The 22,257-nt window shown below is 28.7% G+C and overlaps 2 protein-coding genes across 2 annotated transcripts; both read left to right on the forward strand.

Moving 5' to 3' along the window:
• The first annotated feature begins 6,937 nt into the window (after positions 1–6,937).
• LOC112751008 (abscisic acid receptor PYL4) lies at positions 6,938–8,444 on the forward strand. The gene has a single exon (XM_025799979.3). The coding sequence runs from the start codon at positions 7,438–7,440 to the stop codon at positions 8,110–8,112; it is 675 nt and encodes a 224-aa protein (XP_025655764.1). The 5' UTR covers positions 6,938–7,437; the 3' UTR covers positions 8,113–8,444.
• Positions 8,445–16,298: 7,854 nt separating this feature from the next.
• On the forward strand, positions 16,299–22,191 carry LOC112751012 (protein trichome birefringence-like 34). The gene is made up of 5 exons (XM_025799989.3): positions 16,299–16,720; positions 17,819–17,996; positions 19,156–19,352; positions 20,858–21,016; positions 21,574–22,191. Exons 1-5 carry the CDS (start codon positions 16,353–16,355, stop codon positions 21,920–21,922), a joined length of 1,251 nt encoding a protein of 416 aa, XP_025655774.1. The 5' UTR covers positions 16,299–16,352; the 3' UTR covers positions 21,923–22,191.
• Positions 22,192–22,257: the final 66 nt, after the last annotated feature.

Genomic DNA, 22,257 nt, shown 5'->3' on the forward strand with positions numbered 1-22,257 from the left:
CTGTTATGTTATATGTTATTATGTTATCATGTTATGTCATTAGTATCGAGTTATTGTATTCAGAATTATGTCATCATGCTATGCTATTGTGGTTGTTATGTTATTATGTTATCATATTAACATGTTATTATGTCATTATATAATACTTGAATGACTTTGGAAGGTATACATTAATAATGTTCTTAATCAATCTATGTTGAAAAATCACGAGAAAAAAAAGTGATGGTACACTGTGCTGAAGAAAAAAACACAATAACATCAATAACGACCGTTCATTGGACAAGACAACAATAAAACAACTAGAAACACAGAAAAGATAACACATCTTTCAACAAGCATTGCTAAACAAAAATAAACCGTAATACAATGGACATATGAAAAGGCAACACAATAAAGAAAACACTAAACTTTACCCACTGCTCCAAACCCGGTGACTCCCCTTGTGAACAACTCCGCCGAGTATGACCATGCTGTCTGAACAACCCACACTGCTTTGGTCTATTCGGATATGTTTTATCCATACTGGTGCGAATTCTTGTGCTCATTGGACGATCCTGATATACACGCCTCTTACTAGGATCAGGGATGACGGTTGGACCATTATATGGTGGCCAGAAGCCTTCTGGAATCAGTAGATTGAATCCCATCTGGTAGACATTAAAAATTGTGCTGAGGCGATATACCTCGTGGACATAAGTTGCCCAACTCAGGTGGGAATATGCACAGCAATGTCGACATGGGTAATGAAGTGCTTAAAAGTACCCGCAATCGCAACTCCGATCTCTCAACGAGACTCTGTAAGTACCAAGTGAGAAGTTACTTGTCGGAGTAGTCTCAGCCACATTGAATTCTGAATTATGCCTATCATATAGGGTCACTGTGAAACACCTCGATGCCTTTAGATTAGCCTATATTGTCTTAACTAGTGACTGACTAAATTGCTGACATGTCCTCAACTGGGCCTCAGCCTCTTGTCCCTTGTGAACATAGATCTCTGCCAATCTCCTATAGATGGACTTCACCAAGCAAGAAACTAGAAGGTTCCTGACACCCTTGAGTATCAAGTTAACACACTCGAAAATATTTGTAGTCATATGGCCGAATCTATGATCCTCATCCCGGTACCGAGTCTACTTATCATACTCCATCCTGTTGACCCATTCACACATTGCTGGGTCTTCAGTCCGAAGGATGTCAAACCAATAATAAAACTCAGCCTCAGTCTTCACATAAGCAGCGTTGACTAGAAACCTCCTCGCATTCTTTCCTTTGAAACTTAGCACGAAATTTGCTGCAACGTACCTAACACATAATGCACAATAAGCAGCAAATGGAATCTAACCACCATTAGGTACCATTGTGCCTATCTGATATCACGAGAATGCCAGGCTAGGGGGTCACGTGTTTCCGTAAGTGAAATAAGAAAAATGGCCATGACTCCTGGTGCGAATTTCGAAAACCACAAACTAATCGGCAAGTGCACCGGGTTGTACTAAGTAATACCTCAAGTGAGTGAGGGTCGATCCCATGAGTATTGATGGATCAAGCAACAATGGTTGAGTGATTAACTTAGTCAGATGAGAAAAAAGGAGTGTTTTGGGTTCTAATTATCATAAAGCAATAAATCAGAGAGTTAAAAAAGCAAGTAATGAATGGTTGGTGAAAATAGTATAAGGAGAACAGTTAAGACTTTCGAGATGTTAAATTTCTAGATTAATAGTTCTTATCACTCACTTTAATCATGCAAAGGTTCAATTCATGGCAAACCCTAATTGATTAAACCATAATTCCTTAATAATTTAATCTCTTCTAACCAAACAAACTGCCAATTCCATGGTCACTTAAATTAATTTAGAAGTTTAAGTCCAATCCTAATTTACGAGCCACACAAATCCTAAGTACCCAAAGATAAGATGATTATATGTCACGTGTCACATTAAGTTCAGGTAATTAGAGAATTGTGAGAAATTGATTTCAAGCTATTATTCAAGTGATTTAACTTTTCCAAGATTCAACAAGAATTCAATTAGAAAGAGTTATCTTCCAATATACTCTAATTCCTAGGATGAAGAACGAAAACAATCCTTGAAAATAAACTAGTGCATTGATTAAGAGAAGAGTGACAATAGTATTAATCCATTAAGGTAACAAAACTCCTAACCTTAACAATAGAGGTTTAGTTGCTCATGGTGCGGAAGAATCCTAGCAAAAAAAAGTATAAAGTGCGGAAGAGGAGAAGAAGAGCTAGGTCAGAATATCTTCTCCTTTTATATCTAATCCTAATTAATGTAAAATATATTTCCTAAAACCTACAAATATCTTTTCTTAATTAAAAACTAAATAAGAAATCAAATTAAATTATTAAGATTTGGTGCAAATCACGGGAAGCCCTTCAATTTCAGTGTACTAGTGCCAAACTTGAGCTAAGTGAAGTTTGGCGCCACGTACTTGTAACGTTGCACGCATTCCCAAGCTTTCTGGCGCCAAATGCTGGGATGTGGCATTTGGCGCCACTATGGCTGAAACAAATTGGAGCTTTATTGTGATCCTGGCACAAAACTTGAGCTAGATGAAGTTTGGCGCCACCTCCTGCATGCAGTTGACTCCTTTTCTTCTTTCTGAACTTCATCAAATTCGCTCGAATGCTACCTGAAATCAATTAAATTGCAAAACAACTCAAAGTAGCATTCATGATGGCATAAAACACCTAAATCTTGATTTAATTCAACAAAATCAAATGCAAAGTCACTGAGAAACGATAAGAAAAATGCTCACGCATCAACTCCACATTTTCACCCTCCACTAGGGCAAAAGCAATAGAGACGATATTAAAATTTCCATCTTGAGCAATCGCAACCAGCAAAGTTCTTCTGTATTTGCCGTACAAGTGGGTCCCGTTAGTACTGACCAAAGGCTTACAATGTTTGAATGCCTTGATGCACGGTGGGAATGACCAAAAGAGTTGGTGGAAAAACACATGTTACTCATCAACCTGTCCTCCAACTCGCACAGGACTTGTATTCAGAACTGCATACTGCATGGCATCGTTATCTGCACACCTAACACCCATCTTGAAAACTCATTATAGGCCTCCTCCCAATCCTTATATATTTACTCGACGGCCATCTATTTCGCCAACCAAACCCTTATATATGCTAGTCTAAACCCAAAATAAGCTTCTGTCGCATTCTGCAGAACCTTGACGGATACAGCTGCATAAACTCGGATAATAAGAAGGATGAAAGCGGATATCACATGATAATCAAACTTTCTGTGATTAATGGAGATTGAGGTGGCCAAACATGTATGAGGTTCGTTATACCGTCTGACCTCCCAGATACCCTTCCACTATCGTAGAATGATCCAATTCAACCATCTACAGCTATTTTCAAACTCCTTACACTTTCCGTAGTACTTGGCATGGTCTGATTTAAGCACGTTGTACTCAACCCCCAGTGCTATAAGTCTTCACACATAAGATAACTTTCTCTTTATTCTAAAACTGTTGACCGACTTAGAACTCAGCTAGACCTGTGGTGTCCTGTGAGTCTCTGGCCCCAAAACTGGATTCCACATCCGGGAACCCCTACTGTCTCATGGCATCTAAGTCTAGAGTCAAAAAATGCGGCGAGTACTACTGAGTTTCCGAGCTTGATGCTCCACCGACCCCAACAGGAACACTCCTACTTATATCATCACGCTCTCATTGTCAATCATGGCGGGCTCAACCTCATCGTCATCCCCTACCAAGTCTTCTACCGCATCTAGTACTCCAACCTCCCCAGGAATCAGAATCATAACAGGAGTATTCATGTTAGCACCTATTTCTGTATTCTCATCGCGGTGTAGATCAGCTGCAAAAGATGGAGATGCCACCAAATCTCCCACAAATGTCATTACAGGCAGAGATGAAGACGCAACAATAGGGGTTGAATTGGAGGCTGCTGCCATTGGTACTGATTGATAATTCCGGTTCGATACTCCTGAGTTAGAGACCACATCCACAAGCTTGGTCAATAGTTCAGGGATTCTCACGTCGAAAAATTCGCGACGATAGTGAAATAAAACTTGCAAATCCTTGTCACTGTCTATCACAAACGAGTCATACTTCACCCCATCGCGAACTACAGAAATCAAAATTCTGAAATATAACTTCTCTATCTATTTCATTCCCTGCAGTCCCAATTTCTGTAGTACAGTATTCTGAAAATCAACAAGACTCGTAGATGCTCTAACAAAGACACTCAACGGATCCTTATCAGTAAATTTTATACCTGATCGTGTTTTTTTCTTTATCGTGCCTTTGTAGTGCACAAGAACTAGAAAACTCTCTTCACTAGCCATTGTGAATTTACCTCAATTCAACACTCCACATTAATGCCCTATTTATATAGCACACACTCTTTAAGTAAATCGAATTAAATCAATTCGATTTTATCATATGTATTACTTTGATAGTAAACTTCAATTTACCATGATCTACTCTTTATGTAAATCAAATCATATTTATTCGAATTACATGTATGAATATCCAACGTAAATCAAACCATATTGATTTAAATTACATGTATCAATATTTTTTAACGTAAACCGAATTATATTGATTCAAATTGCATGATATCCTAGTAAATCAATTTCATTGCTTCGATTTATATAAAATTATACTAAATCGATTTAGACTATTTTGATTTATATAAAATGAAAATAAATCAAAATAAATTGATTCGATTTACATAAAATTAAAACATTCACATACATTCATTCTTTACATTTAGGATATTCACATAAATTTCAAACCCTAATGGTTTATTTATGTGATTTGCCTTAAATACCCATACAAAATATTGCATGATGAAGAATTTTAAATATGTTTCCAGAAGTTTGTTTATTGGGAAAAAATATTAGTACGTAAAGTAAAGATGGAGGAACCGACTCAAATTTTTATTCCTGTACTTTGTATCTGCCGACTGTGGAGTAGCTAGTATAGGGTTAAATTTATTTTTAATTCTTAATTAATTGTAATATTGAGGTTTGAGTGTAATAATGTGTATTTTTATTTTTTTTTCATTTTTTTTAATTGTTCTTTTGCAAACTTTGTTCCTGAATTCTGATCTCATAGCTTACGATCTTGCTTGCAAGTTGATCGTCAAGTTGCATATAATGTGAGAGAAGTTAGGGCATTCTAGCCTCCATGTTTGCGAAAATTACAAAACTGCCATTCTTTTCTTTGTTGACAAATAAATGAATTAGAGCGTCCATCATGCATAAAGTCAAGAATATCCCACGGCACTTGTAAATTTAATCCTATTTTATATATTTTTGCTTCATTTAATTATTATTAGTGGATCTTTTTTATGAAAAAACTAAAAAGGATATAAATTTTTTTTATTTGTATTATCTTGCTAAACCACTAAAGATTGTACAAGTTTTTGTTATTATTTTTCTAATACTGAACAGATCATAGTCTTCAAAAGTTGTAACACACTAATTATATAGGTCTCACCATGCAGGAAGATGTGTTTCTTTTTTCTTTAATGGACAAAAATGTGTGTGTGTCTATATATATTATTTTTGCTTTTGTTATATATAAAATAAGTTTACTATATGCAATAATGTGAAAAGCAAAATGTAATTAAAGTAGAGAAATTCCAAATGAATTTACTTTGAAATTTTAATATTTGATATATGTAACCCTGCTCTATGACTATGCACATTACATGTTAAGGACGCATTAGTTTTGAGTTGAAGATTTTAGCATTAAGCAAGACTCTCATTAATTACGACCTTACTAGGATTTTATTTAAAAATTTATTATTAGTCAATAAATTTTTATATACACAGAATTAAAAATCTTAAATACTTAATTAAACAGATAAATAAAATAATTATATATCCAACTAACTCAAATTTATTATTTTAGTGGAAATTTATAACAAATGAATTATATGATAAATTAGTAGTAAACATCCCACATAATAACACATTATTGTTGCCTGCCATTATATATATGTGGCCTTAATTTATTCACAAATTAATTCATATTCCCTGGCCTTATAAAAATAAGGCAAGGACTTATGCAAACAAGTGAAATATTTCCTTCTTGAGTAGGAATATAGTTAAAAGAGATAATGATGGGAGTAAGGATACTCTTCGCTGGAAAAACATGTCCCAATGTCCAACAATATAATGTGTTGGTATAGTCATGGGGAATCCATTATTTATTAAATTAATATAGATTTTAGATATTTTTACCCTGATATTTTTAAATGAAAGATATATTATCAATTCCATGTCGTTTTAATTGATTCCCTGCTTTTCATTATATTGAGCAGGTTTTTTTTTTCTTTTTTGAATTGTTTCATACTTATGGGCAATTGGGCATCTTACTTTTTGATATATGTAAATTAGGGTAGTGCATGTGTTATGATTTTTTATGGTAAAAAATTACTTTTATAAACACCAGCTTGAATTTCTAAAATATTCCAATTCTTAAAAAATATTTATTTTTTACCAATTAAAATAAATAAAAACTAATTTATGAAGAGAGACATTTTAATATTTTCTAATTTTATAGAAAATTTTAAGTTTCAAAAATCAAAATCACCTTTTTAGAATTTGAAATAAATGCACCCTTTTGATAAAGAATCATTTTATAATCTTATTATTATCTCTTCTCATTTTCCTTTTGCAGTCATTAATAATATAGTTATTAAAAAAATAAATTGCCTGCATTATAACTAATATTACCTCAAATGCAAGATAGACAAAAAAAAAAATGTACCATCTAACAATAAAAAAAGCATAATTGAAATACAAAAACACATTGGTAAACCCTCAACTTTGCTTTATTTTTTATGTATGATGAATCCAATTGTTTGAATTATCAAATATACCTCTAAATTGGCAAACATGTAAATTCCTTTGTTCATGAAGAAAGAGCTAGTAGGATGATTCATGAGATTGCATAAAAGTTGCATATGTATTCACATGAACATAAATGAAAAGAGAGAAACCCATTTTGGTAAATTGAAGTAGACCAAGTTGGTCCCTATTTTAATACATGACCCCCACATGAACCTCATTTAACCCCTTTCATCTTTTGAAAAATCCAACCCCACACACCACTGACCACACCCCACCCCTCTCCTCCCTCTCTCTCTCATCGCCCACAGACACCATATATAGGACCTACGATAAAAAAAAACTACTATATAACCCTAACATCAATACCAACCCAAAACCCCTCCTCCTCTCTTTCTCTCTTCATTTCTAAAACAAAATCTCTTTCAAAATATCAAAATCTCATTAAAACCCTAAATACTATTCGTCATATTACCGATTTGATTAAATTTAGTTACAGTTTAAAAACTTCTAGTATAACTGTATAAGTCTCCTGTGCTGTAAACGAATCAAAGTGACAAAGGCTGAAGAGAAAAAATGCCTCCAAATCCACCAAAGTCTTCTATGCTAGTCCACCGGATCAACCACACCACTACCACGGGTGGTGCGGCCACTGTCACCAGATGCAATCATCTTAAGAAGAATTCTTCACCGGCCGTCGTCATCCCTGACGCTGTGGCGAGATACCACACGCATGCTGTGGCGGCGAACCAGTGCTGCTCAGCGGTGGTGCAGGAGATTGCCGCGCCTGTTTCTGCCGTATGGTCCGTCGTCCGCCGCTTTGACAACCCCCAGGCCTACAAGCACTTCGTGAAGAGCTGCCACGTCATCGGCGGCGACGGCGCCGTAGGAACAGTCCGTGAGGTCCACGTCATCTCCGGCCTCCCCGCCGGCCGGAGCACCGAGAGACTCGAGATCCTCGACGAAGAAGAGCACGTCCTCAGCTTTAGCGTCGTCGGCGGAGACCACCGCCTCGCGAACTACCGATCCGTTACTACGCTTCATTCCTCCGGCGGCGGAGATTCCTCCGGCTCCGGCACGGTGGTTGTGGAATCTTACGTGGTGGATGTGCCTCCGGGGAACACAAAAGAAGACACGTGCGTTTTTGTGGACACAATCGTAAAATGCAACCTTCAATCTTTGGCGCATATCGCTGAGAATTTAACAGGACGAAACTGCATCAACAACAATAACACCAAGTTCTGTACCTAATTTCTTTTTTTTTCCCTTAATTTTTAATTTTTGCATTTTTAATTTATAGTAGTTCTATTATAACTAAGATATAAATATTTATGTGTCTATATATTATATATATTGGGAATTATTATTAGTTAAGCTTTTGGACTTAACACATTTTGCTTGGGTTAGTTAGGGGGTGGGATATTATTATTTCTTGTTACAGCTAAGTTGGTGATGACTCTCTAAAGTATAATCCCCTAACATTATTGCTACATGTAAAGTTGATGATCTACAAAATCAACCAATTTTGGGTTGGTGTAATTGTTGATTAAGTGTTATGATGAAATATGAATATAATTTGTGAACATTGGTATTTGATTGTCCTTTTTGATAATATGTATGTAGAATAATATATCATATATATATATACATTGTTATTAAAGTAAGAAAATAGTATATGTAACAATTTGTAAGTGGAGTGAAAAAGTTAATGCGATTGGGAATCTATTTATTAATTAGTGGAAGGATGGTGATGAGATGAAGAGAATTGCACTAAGTACATATATTCATTGATAAATTAATTTGGTGATGAGTTTGTGTGAATTTAGTGTTATATTGAACATAAAAAAATTTGGGTAGTGTTTTGTTATGTCATGATGAATTGCAAGTTTCCACATGAAATAATATATTCTTGAGCATTTTAAATTTGAGCTCCCATTACTCCCATCACAAGCTAAGGCGAATCTATGGATGAAGATGGTGCTGTTTCCTTTTCCGGTATAGATTTTTGCCTTTCGCTTTTCCTATTGCATATAATTAACCATATATATAAATATAAATCAAATATATAAAATTTAATTTTAATCTACTCTCAGTATAAGTTAAAAATATTATATATACATATATATATTTCAATTATATATCACCATATTAGTAAATAACTACTAATTATTTATACGAATAAATGTGATTAAGTGATTATATAAAATATTTTGCATTGTGAATGAATCAAAATTAAACTCTATATATTGGTAAAAATTTGTATGAGTACATAGATACTTATTAGAATTATCATCATCTGGACGATTAGTGTAGCTTATTAAGTGCATCTTTCAATTTTTATTTTTGACAAATATTTCATGTGCTCCTGGTAATTTCCCATATATATATATATATATATATATATATATATATATATGTATATATATATATATATATATATATGTATATATATATATATGTATATATATATATGATCCACTGATTGCGGAGTATATTTCTTTTTCAATAGAAGCATTTTATATCTTTCGAATTATATATATCTAGTAACATTTCTAGGAGAGGTCCTTTCGGGATACGACTTTGAATTATCTTTACATTTCTAGTCATACACAAAAATAAATAAATTTATGAATAAATAAGAATATTTTTAAGTTACCTTATCCTGCCTATATCTATAATATAAATTAGAAAAATAGTGAAAATATTAGTTTAAAAAAAAAAACAAATGAAGCAAGGCATATTAAAAGGTATATACTACGATATATCTACCAAGCTGTCGTTAGCTGTAAACAACATTATATAACTTCAATTTGAAATTATATATATGTATTTATTCATTTATGTATTATTATTATTATTATTATTATTATTATTATTATTATTATTATTATTATTATTTATGAGGCAGAGAAGAGTAAAAGCATATGAAACAACGATACATACATGCAAGTTGCATAATAATAATAATGGTACTATATATATGCAGACGTACTTTAGTGTTATTTTAATTGAACAAGTTGCATTGCATATTTTTCTATATTGAATTTAATTTGGTGAGAGAGAGCGTGGAAAGAGAAAGAAATGAAATCAAAGGGGGGAAGCATTGAAGAAGGAAATGCTTAAAATAGAGAGAGAAAGATAAGAAAAGGGTGGCATCATGTTTGTTTGAGTGTGAATCATGAATAGTATTCATCGTCGCTTTCTGCAACTTGCCCTTGCAAGTGGCACATATTTAATAATATTTTTTCTTTTTATTAACACTCCACTATTATTAAATCTACAAAATAGAGAAAATAAGCAGTTATTTTCAAAAACAACTGCGTTAAATCAGTCAATTATATAAAAAAAACATATTATTATATAAAATATACATAAAAATGACTTAAATATATGTTTTTATTTCAAAAAATAAGTACTATACAAGTGAATTTTTTGTATTGTATATAAATTAAAAATTAATTCATAAAAAATTCTATCTCTATTTAAAGATTTTGTAGTTAGTTAATAAATTATTACATGTAAAACGAGTACAAGATTTAAATTAGCTAAATAATTATTTATTTTTATTTTTAGTATTTATAAATTATAGAAAAACTAAGCATTCACAATAATAAGTATGCATATTCATAAAAAATCACTAAGTGTTTGGTAAAATTTTTATTTTTAAAAGTAGCTTATAAAAGTTAACTTTTAAAAAATAATTTTTAAAAGTTGTAGTATTTATGTTTGGTAAATCAAATCAAAAATAACTTTTAATAAACATAAGTAACATCAATTATGTTTGATAAAATAGTTTTTAAAATTTAAAAATATTATAATAGACATAAATACAAATATTAAATTTAAAAATTAGTTAATATATTAGACTTTTAAATTTTAAAAAGCACAAGTCAACTTTAAAAAACTCTATTTTAGGTATTTTCAAAAGTATTCCGATCTCTTAAAAACTGCAAACATAGGCACATGATCTTTTTTATTTACCAAATACAAAATGAAGAGTTTGAACTTTTAAAAAACACAAGCACTTCTTTAAAAAATTTTACCATATCAAACCTAACTATACGATAAGACTTAAGAATATGCAATTATTTCAACCTGTCTAAAGTTACCTTAGCAAAAATAAATTAATTTTTTCTCGAAAAATTAGTAACATTTTTAAAATACAAGTATTTATCAATTAATTATTTTTCATAAGTTATGAGAGAACACATACGTACAAGAGGAAGAAGGGATAGAAAGAGAGAGTAGTAGATGGTCTTAATAATAATCCCTGTTCCTTGCACCATCCTTTTTGTTTGTCCACTTTTGGGGATGAGTTGAATATTGAATATTGAATTTTTGAATATTGAATATGAAGAATATTAATGCCTCTCTTCAACTTAATTCCATTCACCTGTCACGCTACCTTCTCGAGTGTTTCTTAAGTTCTTTCACATTTTTTGTTAGGCTTTCTAAAGATAAGGTTTAAATTAAACTTTTTGAATATTTATTTTTTATATGGAGTTAATAATATATAATGTTAAATTAGACATACTAATTATAATACAATATTAGAGCCCATTTTTATATAGTTGTTATAGAGACATCTCTGAAATTGTCCAATTAGGCTTTAATTTATTAAAATTAATAATGTAAAAATTTAATTATTCTCTTTGATCTGAAAATAAGGTTAATTGAAAATTAATTCAATGGGCAAACCAATAAAAATTCTCTCTAAATGATTGGGCTAATTTTCTAAATATGATAAAGACAAAAATATTTTTAAAATATTTTAAATTATAATAAAATAACAAAAAAATTAACTTTTTATAAGTAATAAATGAATTATATATATTTAACAAACCTCTTAAGTGTATTTGATTTGAAGTTTTAGCAAAAATATTTGAATAGTGCATGTAAAAAATAAAACTAAAATTCAATTTTAGACTTTATTTTCATATTACAAAAAAATCTACTTATCTCAGAATTATCAAATTTTAAGAATACAATATCTCATTTTTATAATTATATTTAAAAAATCACATTAAAATTTAATTTTTAAATTTTTTTGAAAATATATATTTAATGATTAAATAGTTTTGTCGCATTTTAAAATATTTTGAGATTTTTTGTATTGTTAACGAATTTGGGGTATATTTAATTTTGTAAGTAATTTGATAATTCAAAATCATTTTTGGTGGTTTGTTTTGATTCAAAAGTAGAAGGGTAAGTTTTTGTAATTTAAGTCTAAATTTTTTCATCCATACAATTTGAACTTAAACAATTATTTCAACATAAATATTAAACTACTTATTACAATGACCATAGGTTAAGTAATCTTCTTTATTTTTAACTCCCATATTATTATTCTAAGAGAGAAAGAAATATCTTTCTTGCTCTGGGAAATATCATGGATTCTTGGTATCCATTTCAAGTAAAACGAAAAGCAAAAGCTAATGATAAAAAATATTTTTTCATTATTACTCCGAATGAATTTAATAGTTTTTAAAACTTTGATTGGAAAATTTTCCTATACCCTCTATATATTATTCTGAAAATGACCTTACAACAAGTCAGTAACCATATTATTTAATTGAACTTTTGCATTGTATCACTCATTTTGTCACTGCTGTGCCAAGTACAACTACTGTAAAGCCCCAACAAACGGGTAAGGTTCATAGATATTCCATTACTGGATTTCAATTAAGCTATGTATAATTATTAGTCATGTTTAGAACAAGCAATATTAACATTTAAAAATATTATTAAATCTTAAATTATTATAATTATTAGTCATTTAATAATAACATTGTTAAATCTTATATATCATGAAATCACTCATTATTCAAAAAATTTAAGTTAGATAAAAAGAAACAGTATAAATAATTATATTTTTAACATTTCTTTTTTTATATATTTTTGCATAAATTATCTTTTTTTATTTGCTTTATACTAATTTTTTTATTTTTGAAATTTATTAAAAATTAAATTATTGACCTTTTGAACAATAGATATATCATATCATAAAATCACTTATCACAAAAATTTAAACTAATAAAAAGAGATAATATAGATGATTATATCTCTAACAAATTTGATAAAATTTTTGAATATTGTTATAAACTTTACTTGATAAAATATATTTTTTCATCAAGATACAAGTTGATCATCACATCACATGAACTTGAAGTTTTGTGATGAGAACTCAAATAATGGGAATATATTGACACTTTTTCTTCTCTTTTATACATATATTCAAAGAATAATAATATAATTAGGAGTCTGTGAAAAAAAAAACAATAATAATTGTTTACTTCTAAAATGATAAAGATAAAAAATATTGATACAAAAAATCAAAGAAAAATATATATACAATCCAGAATAGATATATAAGTCCTAATTTCGACATATAAAAAAAAGACCAACTAAACAATATTACAACAATAAAATATACCAAAATACATAGTATTTTTTCATACTAAAACTTCTAAAAGGGGCAAGACAAAAGTTGTGGAACCTCGGATAAGTTTGCACCAAAAGAAGTGATGGAAAAAAAAGAATGCCATGCATTTTCTTGTCTTCACGGAACTTGTTTTACTTTTGACTTCATGAGATCTCCATTAATGAACAGCCTGAGCCATAGATTTATCTTCAACCCATCCTTATCCAAAGATATTCCTTGGTATAATTGAAAACAAAAGCTTTATTTGTATAAATTAAAGAAATTTATGCAAACATTTAATCATAAATATCAAATTAATGATCATATCACTAAAATTAATTATATAGTGCTTACATATATTATTTTAAAAAAATTTAAGAAAATAATTTGATTAGATGACAATATAAAATTTATTATATTATAAGTATATCAAAATTAAACGAAGGTCTAGTATATATAGTATTGGTTATCCGATCATTAGTCCCTTAATCAAGTGGTGAGGATTCAGTTCCTAAAATTTATTACTAGATGTATAATCTTTAACTGGAAGTTTAAGTGATAAAGAATTAGTTACTATTGGCCACGATAAACACCATGACAGACAAAAAAAAAATATATTAATTCATAATAAAAGATATAAATAATAGAAAAGATATTAATTATTATTATGGAAACTTTAATAAAATAAAAAAATAAATATGTAATCACTATTAAATTTCTAGCCTTCATTATACATAAGTCCTACTACTTTAATTCAAGAAATATTTAACATTCATTTTTTCATTTTACCAATTATTCACCTTATTAGAAGAAGTTCATCCATATATGGTTGTCCCGAACTTGCAGATACTCACAAAGATTATCCGCAATAGAGATTAACAGAAATCTACAAAATTTTCATAGAAATGAAATCTATTTTTGTGGATAAATAGAGACGGAAGTAGAAATTAAGATACCTGCATTATTATATTTAGATTCTTAAAACTTTTGCAAAAAAAATTTACTTAAATGCCTTTATTTATATATATATATATATATATATATATATATATATATATATATATATATATATATATATATATATAACCTTAATTCATTCCTTACTTAAATAAAAATTTTTATTTTTTTATTTTAATTTATATATTAAAAATGACTGTAGAAAAAAAATTATATAAATAATTAGTCATGTTTTTCTGTAGTAGTACATGCATCAATTGAAATATGCGGCTCAACTATCAATAAAAGATTTAAATTTTATACGTTATTAGTATAAAATAATTTTACACAAACAATTAATTATATATTCTTATTATATTAATAAAAATAATTAATTTTTAAATTTATTACTTAAAAAATTATCTAAACAAGATGACTATATAAAAATTTTTACACTATTAGTATATTATAATTAAATTTATCAATAAATTCAAAAGTTTTGTAAATTAAATGATTGATAGCATTTAATTAATTTTGTGTATGCAATTTTTTTAACACTAAAATTTATAAAGAAAGTTAAACTATTTGTAATTTCTTACACAAGGATGTGTCCAAATATTAGGAATTAGAGTAGAATAATTGTGGTAGAGATATAACTATTCATATATCTTTTTTTATGATCAACTTAGGAAAAGTAGCTAATATCATAATATATTATCAAAGTTTTATAATCGAAAAATCTAAAATTCAAATCTTGTAAGATTCCAAAAGAAAAAGAATTTAGCACAAGGCAAATTAAGAAAAATATAAAAATTTAACCAAATTTAAAAAAAAACTCTTATTTAAAAAATATAATCATTTATATATATTTTTTATCAGCCTAAATTAAAAAAAAGTAGTATCATGATAAATTAGCTTATGTGATTTAATTATGTATTTCAGCTAATTGGTACATTATTGGTACATATGCATGTACTGTATGCTTTGGTTAATTTGAATATATTTCCAAAATAAAATTTTATATTATAATCTAATTATGTATTATTACAATTATTGCATGTACTGTATTTTCTACTACTTAAAGTCTGTTCAGATTCTTAAATATAATTGAATAATAGCACGCTTAACATAATTGTATACTATTATATCGTGCATATTAACTAAATTCGTTAATTATTTTTCTTTTTATTATATATTTATCCTCAACAACCAAACACGTAACCCAAAAATATACTAGTATACTAAAAGAGTAAATTGCAAATGTAACTCTTACCAGAAACACTCTTAAAAGTTGCAAATAAATCTACCTAGTATGTGGTTACCTTAGTTTGCTAACCCACTAAAAAAGAAGATTTGATATATGAAGCATGCATACATACACATGAGGGAATTAAGAAAGTGACACTACTTTGTTGGTTTCTCTTATCTCTTCCTCATTTGTGTTTTGAGGTAGAAAAGGACTTAAGATAGTGGAGAGGACAGTAAGGGCTTCGACCATTCTTCAAGCAATGTCATTGGTTGTGAAAACGTCAACAACATAACCTTAATATATATCATTTAATTGATCCTTCCCTCCACATATCATATCATATCATATCAAATCAAAGTTCCAAACAACATAATTACTATAGAATATTTTTAAAAAAATAGTGCTTCAAATAATTGCCATCATATTAAACCACATAAAATAAGGTAAGGTATATAGTAAAGTTTAGTAGATGAAGCATAAAATATCTTTCTAAATAGTTTAATATGCATTATCTCATAAAATTATTTATTCTATAAATTTAAATCTTAAATAGAAAGCAAACAAATAATTATACATCTAACATTAATTTTTAATCTATATAAATTGGAGCTAAATTTTAATTAGTCAATGTTGAATATAGTACATTATTATCTGATTCTTATTGTAAAACACTATGAGTTAAGAAATATCAAGTACACTAAACTTCTAAATGCATCATTGTTCTCCACCTACCATTTTCAGTGGGACATGTTTGGCTATGGATGACAATAATCTTCTACCTCACTATCCATCATCAAGAAAGCTTCAAAATTAAAATTGAGGAATCATTATATTGCATTGCATCTTGAAAAAAACAAAGAAAGGTGCAAGCAATTATTGTAATAAATGGCAAATAAGGCATCACAAGAAATAGTGTTAGGAAACACTAGTACTAATAATGGAGGAATAAGAAGCACATTTCAATCACTTGTTTTAGTACTAACAACAATTGTAGTTGTGACTGGCGTTTATCTAACACAAGAAGGAGGAGAATGGTTTGAAGAGAGTAGTAGTAATAGTATGTCATCAATTATTGAAGAATCAAAATGCAACATGTTTAATGGTAAGTGGGTTTTTGACAACATAACTCATCCATTATACAAAGAGAAGCAATGCACATACATGTCAGATCAATTGGCTTGTGAGAAGTTTGGAAGGAAGGACCTTAGCTACCAGAATTGGAGGTGGCAGCCACACCAATGTCACATACCAAGGTCTTTTAATTAATTAATTTCCATCCCCTTAATTAAGTATTAGCTTATTATCACATTTTTTCTTTTAATTTTGGAAAATTATAATTTTATGATATCTATTCTTTCAATTTTCAGGTTAGTTTGACTAATTTAGTACATTGAAAAATCATCAATACATATCTAGATAGACAATTGTTGGTTTGTGTTAAGAGACAAATTTTTGTTCAGATATTAGTACTATAGACCTATATTTTGACAAGACTATTGCTCAGAGACAACTAATTTTAATTCAGTGGTAATGTATTTTGGCTTTGGCGGCTATAATTGCCGTAAATAGATTTATCCTAATTAATATTATTAATCGTTTTTTATTTTGTCGTTAAAAGCTAAAGCTTTAGTGACAGTTATTAATTATCGGTAAAAACCTTTCTTAAGGTTAAAAAAAATTCTATAACTTATAATAATAATAATAATAATAATAATAATAATAATAATAATAATAATAATAATAATAATAATAATAATAATAAATACATAATTGTTACAAAAAATTAACTTAAAAAAATGGTCATAATATAATACTATTGTCACTAAAATTAGTTTTTTTACACTGTTTAAAGCATTCAAACTTCTCTAGACAATTATTGATACATAATTAATGGGTAAAACATAATTTTTTGTCTTTAAAATTTATTAAAAATATATCTAAGTTTTATTTTATTTTAATTTTGTTTTAAAATTTTTTTATTTGAATCAAATATACTCTTGACGACTAATTTTTCAAAAAATTTAGGACCAATTCAGTAACAATATTCACAAAACATCCTTCAACACAAGTAAACCAAACATATTTGTCATGTATTATTACTAGATTAGTCCTAAATTTTTTGAAAATTTAGCTGTAAGGAATATATTTGATACGAATAAAAAACTTAGAATAAAATTAAAACAACATAAAACTTATGAATATTTTTAAAATTTTTAACAAATTTCAATAACAAACGATATATTTTACCATACATTAGTTTTTTTTTTAATGTATTAATTTAGTCAATTTATATTATATTTTTTAGCTTTGTTGAATGTGGCCCATCTTTTTGTGTTATATAATAATTATAGGTTCAATGCAACAGCAATGCTTGAAAAGCTAAGGAACAAGAGGCTTGTGTTTGTTGGGGATTCACTCAATAGAGGCCAATGGATTTCAATGGTTTGCCTTGTTGAGTCTTCAGTGCTCCCATCTCTTAAATCAATGCGCACCATTGCCAATGGATCACTAAGTATTTTTAAGGCCATAGTAAGTAATCTTAGGCATTATAAGTAGAAGAAGAATAGAGCTATATATAGTTGCTTCTATTGTCGCATGAACATGGAACAATAAACAATAATAAAAAATTTAATTATCCTATGAATCTCTATACTTTTACTGAATTTTTAATTAGGTTTTTATTTTTGATTGAGTCCATAGTAACAAAAACGTTAGAATTATCAGAATATTCTGTCAAACAAAATGAATATGTCTAACACTTGACTGAATATTCTATATAATTTAACAGAATATTTCCTTAATTTCAACGTTTTTGTCACGGTAGGGACTTAATTATAAAATATGACACGGTATAGGGATCTAATTGAAAAGAAAAAAAAAAGTATAAAAGACCTACCTGATTAAAAATTTAATGAAACTATAGGAACTGACAGGATAATTAAACCTAATAAAAAATACTATGCAAAATATATTTTATAGCTAATATGATTATATAATTAAAAGAGTTTTAATTTATGATATATATTTTATGGCAAGTATAATGACTATATATTCACTTGATATCCTTGAAATCCAAATTAATTTTTCTTTATTTCTAAAATTAAACATTGATCAAATTTAAAATTTAGATATATAGTTTTATATTTTGTGAAATATAATATTAAACACTTATAAATATAATCTTGTCCTCTCCTGAAATTAAAGGAAATTAATATCAACTAATGAATAAATAAAAAAAATTTAATTTTAATGTATTGATGGTGTAAACTATTTTACACAGTCGTCAAATTACATCTGTCTTTTTAAATGACTACGTAATTAATATAAAAAAATAATTATTTTTATTAATAGAATGTTACATAATTGAATGCACGTATAAAACTATTTTACATTGTACTAACAATGCAGTAAAATCAAATTCATAAAGAAAAATCACAATAAATTTTACTAAATATAAAAGAGCGAAGTCATTGTAATTTATTCTTGAAAAAACCCACTACACTACTATTAAACTAATTCTTTAATTTTCTCATGTTTCAAAACATGAGCAGAGAAACAAGTTCTGATTAGACACATGGGTTTGATTATTAATTAGCCAACATTTGACAATTGCAAAAGAAAACAACTTATTATTATGTGACTAAATAACAGTTTATGGATGTTAACTTTGACAAAATTGAAATGAAAGGAATACAATGCAAGCATAGAGTTCTATTGGGCCCCACTACTAGTAGAATCAAACTCAGATGATCCAATAAACCATAGAGTAGCAAATAGAATTGTGAGGGTCAAGAGCATTGAGAAGCATGCTAGGCATTGGACTGATGCAGACATTCTGGTCTTCAACACTTTCCTTTGGTGGAGAAGGCGTGCAATGAATGTTCTGTGAGTATACACACATCTTTTACCTAACCATCACTTTCTTAATTTCATCAACTAATTTAATTTACTGCTTTATTGCCTATGTTATGTGATCATCTACAACTACTCCAATGTTAATTTCCAACCACCATTTGTATAATAATGATTGTGTTTTCGAAATGTTTTCTAAACATAGTAAGTACTAAGTAGTTGTATAGATATTACTATTCTTATTATTACTATTAATTATCAAATGACCTATGTATTTAAATGTGTATGTATAAACATTGGGGGTATAAACTATAAATATAATGTAGGGTGTAATTGTAGTTTATTCTTGGATTTGTGGCGTATTTTTAATTTTTAATTTTTTTTGTTTCTCATGATTTTTTTAATTCGGCAGATTAAAGATTAATCCATTACAGATTTAAACTAATTCAAACCTCCAACACTTACTTAAGTGGATTAGTGAACTCACTACTAAACAAACCCAAGTTGGTTATTTATTTTAAAATTTTAATGATAAGCAAAGTATAAATCCATGAACTTTCTGAAAATGGGTAGATTGTTGTCTAAAATAAGTTCATTATACTTAAATTTTAGGTTATGTTCGATTAGCCCATAATTTTTTTGGCTATTTTTTTCGATACGGAGGAAATTGGTGTGTAATATATAATTATTGAAAGGGTTGGTGTTTTTCTTTAGTATGAAGTTATTTTTTTAAAAATTGTTATAGAATAAATCGGACGGCTAGATTTGTTAAAAAGAGAAGAAAAATGAAATATAAGGATTCGATTTGAGTGAAGTATACAGATCTGAGGGTTAGATTTATATTTTAAATAGCAAATTTATGTTTTAAATAACAAATCTGATGGTTCGATTTATGTCCTCCACATCTTAGTTAAACACACCATACTTTAATAATGTTGTAGAACACTATCTTCTCCCCAATATAAGAAATAAAAGGTGAATTTTTTCTTCATATGCAACTTCATCCCCTAAAAATGTATGTTATATAGAGTAAATGCTTTTTCATGCTCCATATAAATATCAGCCACACAATATTAGAAGCTAAGCAAGAAAAAGTAGAGTAAAATATTGAATTTTGTAGTTATAGATATTTGTGAAGTATGGTACTATTACTCCATTGATAGAACTACTTTTCCAAAAAGTTATATTGTTAGCATAATGGTCAATCAGAATATTTTAAACTTAAGGAAAGGAACCAAAGTACAAATACTAATTTAATTTCTAGTCACCCTTACAATGTCTGATTATAGAAGTGTTTATTTTTTTGGTGGAAACTAATATATATCTCTTTATGTAAAAAGTTAATATCTAAACATTATTAGATAACAATTTAGTCAAATACATCAAATTATCTAATAATTTTTAACAATCAACTTTACAAAAAAATAACTGCATATAAATTTCTACCTTATTTTATATGTGAAAATCCTGAAATACAAATAACATAGCTCTTTCCTCTTCTTTTTTCTTTATATGATTACAATATGTGAAATGAGTAGGTGGGGATCATTTGAAGATCCAGATGCAGTGTACAAAAGGGTTGAAATGGTGAGAGTCTATGAAATGGCATTGAGGACTTGGTCAGATTGGTTGGAGGTCCATGTTAATCGTAGCAAGACACAGTTGTTTTTTGTTAGCATGTCACCCACTCACCAAAGGTTTAATTACAATCTGACTTCTCACCAACCTTAAAAGAATAATATAATTATGATATTTGCATATTTATCTATGGGTATTTATTTTCACATTAACTCCTCCCTTCTTATGCACTATGCCTTTTTGGGAGACAGAACCCATCTAAAACTATGATAAAAAATTAAAGTTATTTGTTATGATGTTAAGTTTAATGATGAGTTTCCATATGAGATGTTTATGATTTTAGAAATTCTTAGGGTGTGTTTGGTTTGTGTTTTTATTTTTTATTTTCTGTTCACTGTTTTCACTTTTTCTTTCACAAAATCTAGAAAACAAAAATCACTAAAAATGAAAAACAGAAAATGAAAGCACAAACTAAACGCATCCTTAGTTGCTGCAAAAATGCTGCCTATATTTGTACTCACAATCAATTAAGAAACTTTGTGTAGATACAAGTTTAATATGCTATCTTAGCACATACTTTAATACCGAATGTGCTCTATAAAATTTCATATTAAACTTGGGTCTATGCCAACACCTCTGTTTGCTATATTTGTAATACAAGTTAAGCAAATTGCAGGGCTCATGAATGGGGAGGAGTGAAGGGTGAAAACTGCTACAAAGAAACAGATTTGATTACACAAGAGGATTACTGGGGGAATGGTACTTTTCCATCAATGATGAGGGTGGTGGAAAATGTACTTCAAGATTTGAAATCAAGAGGCTTGAATGTTCAGATGCTTAACATCACACAGCTCTCAGAGTATAGAAAAGAAGGTCACCCATCTATCTATAGGAAGCAATGGGAGCCTCTAACAGAAGAACAGATTTCTAACCCAAAAACTTATGCAGATTGCATACATTGGTGCCTTCCAGGAGTTTCTGACACTTGGAATGAGCTTCTCTATGCCTATATTTTCCATCAATGACCAAAAACTGATTATAGAAATTTGGAATATGCAATGGCAATATAGTCATTAGAGTTTTACTTTTTACTTTTTAATTTTTTTCCCCTCTCTAATTGGTTTTGAGGGTGTATAAGTGTAAAGCATATTGCCTCTCCTAATCCTCAAAATATCACACATGTGCTAGTGACTTTTTATATTTTGTCTTTGTTTCTCTTTTTGTGTTCTATACTAAGTTTTTTTCCTTGGAATAATGCATGACAATATGACATTACCTTGTTTGCTTCATGGAAAAGCAAAGCATGTTTTAACTATTAGTGACATAAAAAATATGCAAGTGGCCAAGGAAAAATAGTAAT

The sequence above is a fragment of the Arachis hypogaea genome, chromosome 2, assembly GCF_003086295.3.
Source record: "Arachis hypogaea cultivar Tifrunner chromosome 2, arahy.Tifrunner.gnm2.J5K5, whole genome shotgun sequence".
Taxonomy (NCBI): domain Eukaryota; kingdom Viridiplantae; phylum Streptophyta; class Magnoliopsida; order Fabales; family Fabaceae; genus Arachis; species Arachis hypogaea.